Source organism: Eucalyptus grandis, chromosome 5, assembly GCF_016545825.1.
Source record: "Eucalyptus grandis isolate ANBG69807.140 chromosome 5, ASM1654582v1, whole genome shotgun sequence".
Classification (NCBI taxonomy): Eukaryota; Viridiplantae; Streptophyta; class Magnoliopsida; order Myrtales; family Myrtaceae; genus Eucalyptus; species Eucalyptus grandis.
The window spans coordinates 33,212,418-33,218,417 of NC_052616.1; the positions used below are offsets into that span (position 1 = coordinate 33,212,418).

At 40.9% G+C, this 6,000-nt stretch overlaps 1 protein-coding gene across 1 annotated transcript; it reads right to left on the minus strand.

Moving 5' to 3' along the window:
• Nucleotides 1–1,352: 1,352 nt before the first annotated feature.
• Nucleotides 1,353–4,345, minus strand: LOC104447026 (receptor kinase-like protein Xa21). The gene is made up of 4 exons (XM_010060813.1): nucleotides 4,024–4,345; nucleotides 2,898–3,335; nucleotides 1,836–2,810; nucleotides 1,353–1,696 (listed from the first exon to the last, which is right to left on the minus strand). The coding sequence occupies exons 1-4, from the start codon at nucleotides 4,343–4,345 to the stop codon at nucleotides 1,353–1,355; spliced, it is 2,079 nt and encodes a 692-aa protein (XP_010059115.1).
• Between the last annotated feature and the right edge of the window lie 1,655 nt (nucleotides 4,346–6,000).

Genomic DNA, 6,000 nt, shown 5'->3' on the forward strand with positions numbered 1-6,000 from the left:
TATGTTTAATGCAAAAAATAAAATAAAAAATGAGCACTTGCAGTGGGAATTAACTGAAAACTCAAACCCAAAACAGTCTTAAGATTAGTTGATGCCCATACTCAATGTATAGATGAGGCACAAAGACAACCATTTGAAGATTCCTTTCAATAGGCTGTTTCTACTTTAAAATTGCATGGAAGAGGCACGAGACGAGCTTCAAGAACGTGCACAAATGCTTGACTTACGCAAATTATGCTGATGTTGATTTGAGATCAAGCAAATTCTCGCTTATGTAAATTTGAACAGTAAAAAGAAAGGCTCTCTTTTTTCGTTGCCCAATCTGTACAACTCTTTGTTTACATAAGTCATCTCCATCAGTGCTGATGGATAGTTAAAAATTTGGGAAATTTAAATAATTATTTAGATCGACAATAATAAAGATGGCTTGTTTGAGGGGAAAAAAAAAGAGATTAATGTGTCCGGATAACAGTTTCCTAATCGAATGCCATTGCTATGAGTATAGCTTTATTGAAAATCAAATCACAGGAGTTGCAGTTAGGCATGCATGTGTAAAAATGATCATTTATTTTTCTTCATCTGTGTGCGTGCCTCTGATTCTAATAAAATAAGTTCAACACAAGTGGGAAAATGCGTCATTTGGTCATTCCTGAGAAGTTGCCTTATTCTTTATTGAAAGTAGCTGCCGTTGAATGACGAATCCTAATCAACAAACCTTGGTGGTCTCGGCCTAAGAATCACCTCATCAAAGTTGTCAAAGAAAAAGCGATCACTTTCAAGAATGTCCTTGAGTAATCCTAGAAACAAGAGACTTAAGAGGAACTGGGGTTTCGGCCCTTTGATCTTTCAGCAGCCGTCCTCTCCTCCTTAGGCGGTGTGTGTTTTTTGTATCGTCCTGCTTTTGCCTGTCACTACTTACTCTCTTCGTTCTTCGTCTTTCTTATTGCTAGTCGAGGTTTATTGAGTTGTTCGTAGTGTTGCTTATTCGCTGGCCTTGGGCTATGCTGCTATGTTTATTGTTTCCTTTGGTTTTTCTTCGGCTTCCTTACACTCTTCCTGTTGTTGTAGCTAGAGTGTAAGTTTTGGCGCCGATTTTGTATATTTGTCCGTAACTCAATATATTCTTACCTCTTACCGAATTTTTTTTTTTTTTTGCTTTTGTATGAGGCAGAAAGCCAGTCTTCTCGCCACAAGTACTGTACATAACCAATTTCTAGCGGATTATGTCCTGTGTTTATACAAGCAATGCTTTTGCCTGCCTGGCTCTTATTGATTATCCGGAAGCAGCAGTTTCAACTTTGGAAAAGCGGAACTTCTATTTCACACCATAGGACAGGAGGAGGAGCGAACGATCATCTCATGTGCTCAAGAACTGTTTTCATCTTATTGAGTTTCGCAAGGACATCATTCGTGCGCATTCTTTCTTCAGGCAACTCGGCATAACAATGCACAGCCAACTCCAGGATTGAAGACAGGCAGTCCAGTTTTGTAGCAGTTAGCTCTTCTCTGCTCAATAGATTTGTATCTAGGATGTCTCGAACAGCATGAGGAAGCGACTTCTCAACCCACTGCTTCAAGCTTTCTACCGCAGAAAAAATCTCGTCTGTTGGCCTCTTTCCTGTGAAAGTTTCAATCAGCAAGATTCCACAGCTGTCCACGTCGACTCTTGTGGAAACAAATCCACCCGACGCATACTCTACATGCGAAAACATAAGGTGTCATAAGGCATAATACCAGTTTTTGTATCTCTATATAGGTGTATATGTATCCGTATGTTCAGTTCATTCATAATGTTGGTGCACTACATGGCAAAAGTGGAAGCAGATAATCATCACCTGGTGCCATGTACCCAATGGTGGTGAGGGTCTTGGTTCGAGTCATCGACTTCTCTTCACCTAGAAGTTTGGTGATGCCAAAGTCACAAAGGCAAGCAACCAAATCTTCACCTAATAGGACGTAGTTCGGTTTCAAATCACAGTGAATAATGGGAATCGAATACCCTTCATGCGGATACTCGAGTCCAGACGCGACATCTATCATGATATTGAGTCTCTGTAGGGCGTCTAAATAGTACCCCTCACGGGGTAACCACCTCTCTAGGCTTCCATTTGGCACGTACTCCAGAGTCAATGCTCTGAAAGCGAGGTTACAACAACTGCTGATGATCTTCACGAGATTATGATGGCGAATGCTCATGCTCCTCGGTACCTCACATTCTGCTTTGAAACTCTTTAGAGTGCCTTCTAGTTCTAAATTGAAGACCTCAACTGCGATGCTTACGCCATCCAACAGTGTTCCTTTGTAAACCGAGCCAAAACACCCCGCTCCTAACAAGTTGCTTGGACTTAGACCATTTGTTGCCCGTAGAACTTTGTAGTAGCTTATCCTTCTTCTTGATGCGAAGGTCATTGAAGCTTCATCTGTGGAAAGCCTTCTATTTCTTCTCAAATACCGCAGCTGAACAAACAAAAGGCCTAAAGTAATTATTGCTGCCAAAATAGAAGGTGGAAGAATTCTTAGCAGACGCGATTTCTTAGTTTGTGATTGATGAATGGCAGTGACAGAGCACAGAGGAACTTGTAGATGAGGATCGCCGCAAAGAACTTCATTTCCTACAAATGACTGAGCTGTAAAGTTTGCAAAAGATCCTCCTGAAGGAATCTCCCCTGATAAGTGATTGAAAGAAGGGGTTCCAGTATTTGAGGTACGATAGCGACTCCAACAATTTGGGAATTGCCCGGTCAGGTTATTACTTGATAAATCCAGAGACTCCAAGCTCACCAGCTTTCCAAATGACTCAGGAATATCACCTCGAAACATGTTATGTCATAAAGAGAAGTTCAACATGTTTTGAAGGTTTTCAATGGAGTTAGGTATTTTGCGCAACCTTTGGTTACCTGATAAATCTATAACTGTCACTGCCTTTAGATTTCCGACTCCGGGAGCAAGATCCCCGCTCAGAAAATTTGTGGAAATATTTAACACCAATATGTTATTTAAACTCCATAATGAATCAGGTATGGTGCCCGTTAACTGGTTAGAACGGTTAGAACCCAAGTAGAGTTCTCCTAACGAAGTAAGGTTACCAATACACAAAAGTATTGATCCGTTGAGCTCGTTGCTGCTCAAGGATAAGAAAGCCAAGCTCGGGAGGTTACAGATGTCTTCAGGAACTGGTCCGTGCGGCTTGTTGTCCTGAAGATACAAACCTTGAAGCTTCCCTATAATTGCAATGGTCGTGGGTATAGGTCCGGTCAACTCGTTATGTCCGACATTGAAAAGGGTCAAGCCACTTAAATTGCCGACCTCGCTGGATGCTGCCAATGAGCTTAGAGCTACCCATGGAAAGCCACTCCAGATTACTAGAGAGATTCCCTATCTAGGAAGGAAGAAAAGCGTTCAGCTCGTTCTCCTGTAGATCAATCCTTCTGAAAATGATGCTCAATCCTTCGCTTGAAGGTTCACTGGTCAAATTGTTCCCAGCCAGGCTGAACCGTTGCAAGCATTTCAATTTGCCGAGTGAGGAAGGAATGGATCAGGAGAAATAGTTCTGGGGCAGGTCTAGAGTGGTTAGTTGGGAACAGTTGGAGGGCTCGCTTGGAGTCGGGCCTGTTAATTCGTTCCTGCCTAGGAAAAGTTGCATAAGATTTGGCATAGAGAAGCCAATGCTCGATGGCAGAATACCGGTGAGACGAGTCATGGTCATTGCGATAACTTGAATCGTCAATATGTTGAAGATCGCCAATTGAATGGGCCCGGACAAGCTATTGTTGTTAGGCTCAGGACCTGCAGGTTCTTTAAATTCCCAATTTCCGGCAGTATTTCGCCTTAAAGTTGAAATAAAGAGGAAACGATCACGAAATACATTAACTATATCTAACACTGTCGCAGATAATTTTGTATGGACTCAAATGCAATGTAATGGTGAAATTCTTGATGGGTCGAATTGCAATTTCTAGACTTGAACTTGGAGCAAGCAACACTACATTAAATTTTGAAATAGTAGTTTGGTAGGAGACATACCAATCAAATTGTTCGCGCCTAGATATAACCCAGTTAGCATAGTCAAGTTTCGGAGCTCTCTGGGTATGGTTCCTGAAAAATTATTCACCGAAAGGGAGAGAAGCTGAAGCTGCTGGCATTCAGACAAACTGGAAGGTGTCTGTCCACTGAACTGATTGAAGGACAGGAACAGTCTTTGTAAGTCCGGAAGATTCGCACAAATGTTCCGGGGAAGGTCACCAGATAAGTTGTTGGAGCCGAGATCGATGTCCAAAAGCAGAGACGCGCTGAAAATGAAGGATGGCATCGAGCCTGAGAGCTGATTATTGCTGAGGTCAATCATCTTCAGTGACTAAATGTTGAATATCAGTGGTGGGATCTACCGTAGATGAAGCCAAATATTTTTTGGGGCTTTTTTTATTTATTTATCTTTTCTATTATATTTGCTTTTAGGTTAAAAATTATATAAAGATGGCAAGATGCTAGCCCTCGAGACATTGAAAAGAAAATAGAGAAGCAATAAAAAAGAAAAGAAAAAAGTGATTTTTTTTATGAGAGTTTTCAATCTCTTTGTGCCTTGATTTTGAGAGAGATCATCATTATATTTTAATTTTTTTTTTTGAAATCTAGTGGATTCGTAAAGTACCTCTACGTGGAGATGTAGTCCAAATTTGGGTAAATTTCGTTAACAATTTTTTTGACGTGTTCTTCTTATTCTATTATTTTATTATTATATTTGGCTTGATGAATTATTTGCGAGTATTATTTTTTTGAAATTGATGAGTAATTTCATAACAGAATCAGGCCTATTAGCTGGTTTGTGCTAAGGTTGAGCTTCTGCAGTGTGGATACATTGCAAATAGACTCCGGTATTGCGCCGGAGAGGCTGTTGCCATTCAAGAACAGGTACTTGAGCCGCGGCAACCAGGGGAACCACTGCGGGATCTCCCCTTGGAAGGAGTTGTCCCTGACACTGAAGTACTGAAGCCGGCGGAGGCGTGACAGCTCCCCCGGGAGAGACCCGTGGAACGTGCTGTTGGGGATGTTGAAGTAGAGGAGGAAAAAGAGGCTGCCCGGATGAGGAGGCAGCGCGCCTGAGAGACCCATGAAGGCTTGGGGGGGGAGTGGTCTTGGTGTTGTCTCCATTAGTGAGGTTTATTGATGATAAAGAATTGAATGAAGCAGAACTCAACATATAATGTGAAGGACTTGTGATGTGCTCCCCAATTCTAGGACGATATATAATAGGAATCGTTGGAGCCTTTCTTTTTAAAGAGTGCCCTTGAGCCACTATGAAAATAATTGATTTTCAAAATATAAATTGGGCACATTACCGAACAATCAATGCATTGAAAATTATAATTTCTCCTTTATTTGATGGCTTATGGAGTGCTCCAAATGGCAATTTTTTTTTTATATGATGCTACACGCATACTTTGACGGCTTCATGTAACATAGCAAACTGATAGAGGGCCAGAGTTGGATTGCACTACAAAGTCTGTATTTCTATGACACTTTTTTCCAAAACTGAAGGCTAAGGTTGAAAAATCAATCGAAGGCTGGATTTTTAATGGAATTAAGTCTATGGACAATTAGCTCGTTACTGGGACATATGTAAACTGATTCACTCTGTAGCTTTCAAATTTAGCACTTCCATGGACGAGTAGGGCTCACAAGATCAAAAAGGCCTGTTCCATATCTTTCTAGATCTTGATATTTAGGGGGAAAAATGTGGTTAAGTACAGAGATACATAAAAAAAAAAAAAAAAAAGTATGAGCTTGCAAGTGCTGGATCTGATTAATGCGTAGAGGTTTCGCGAAGTTCAACGTTGAATAAAAGCATATCTTTCAAGGGACTTGACAGCAAGAAACGAGAGGGAGTTCCACTTCAATTTCCCACTTTTAGAAATTCGTGCCGCCAATGATTAAGAAAATTAATGTGAAGTATGCAAGGTCGATTTACCAACGGCTAATACCAACAAAAATTCAAAACGGATA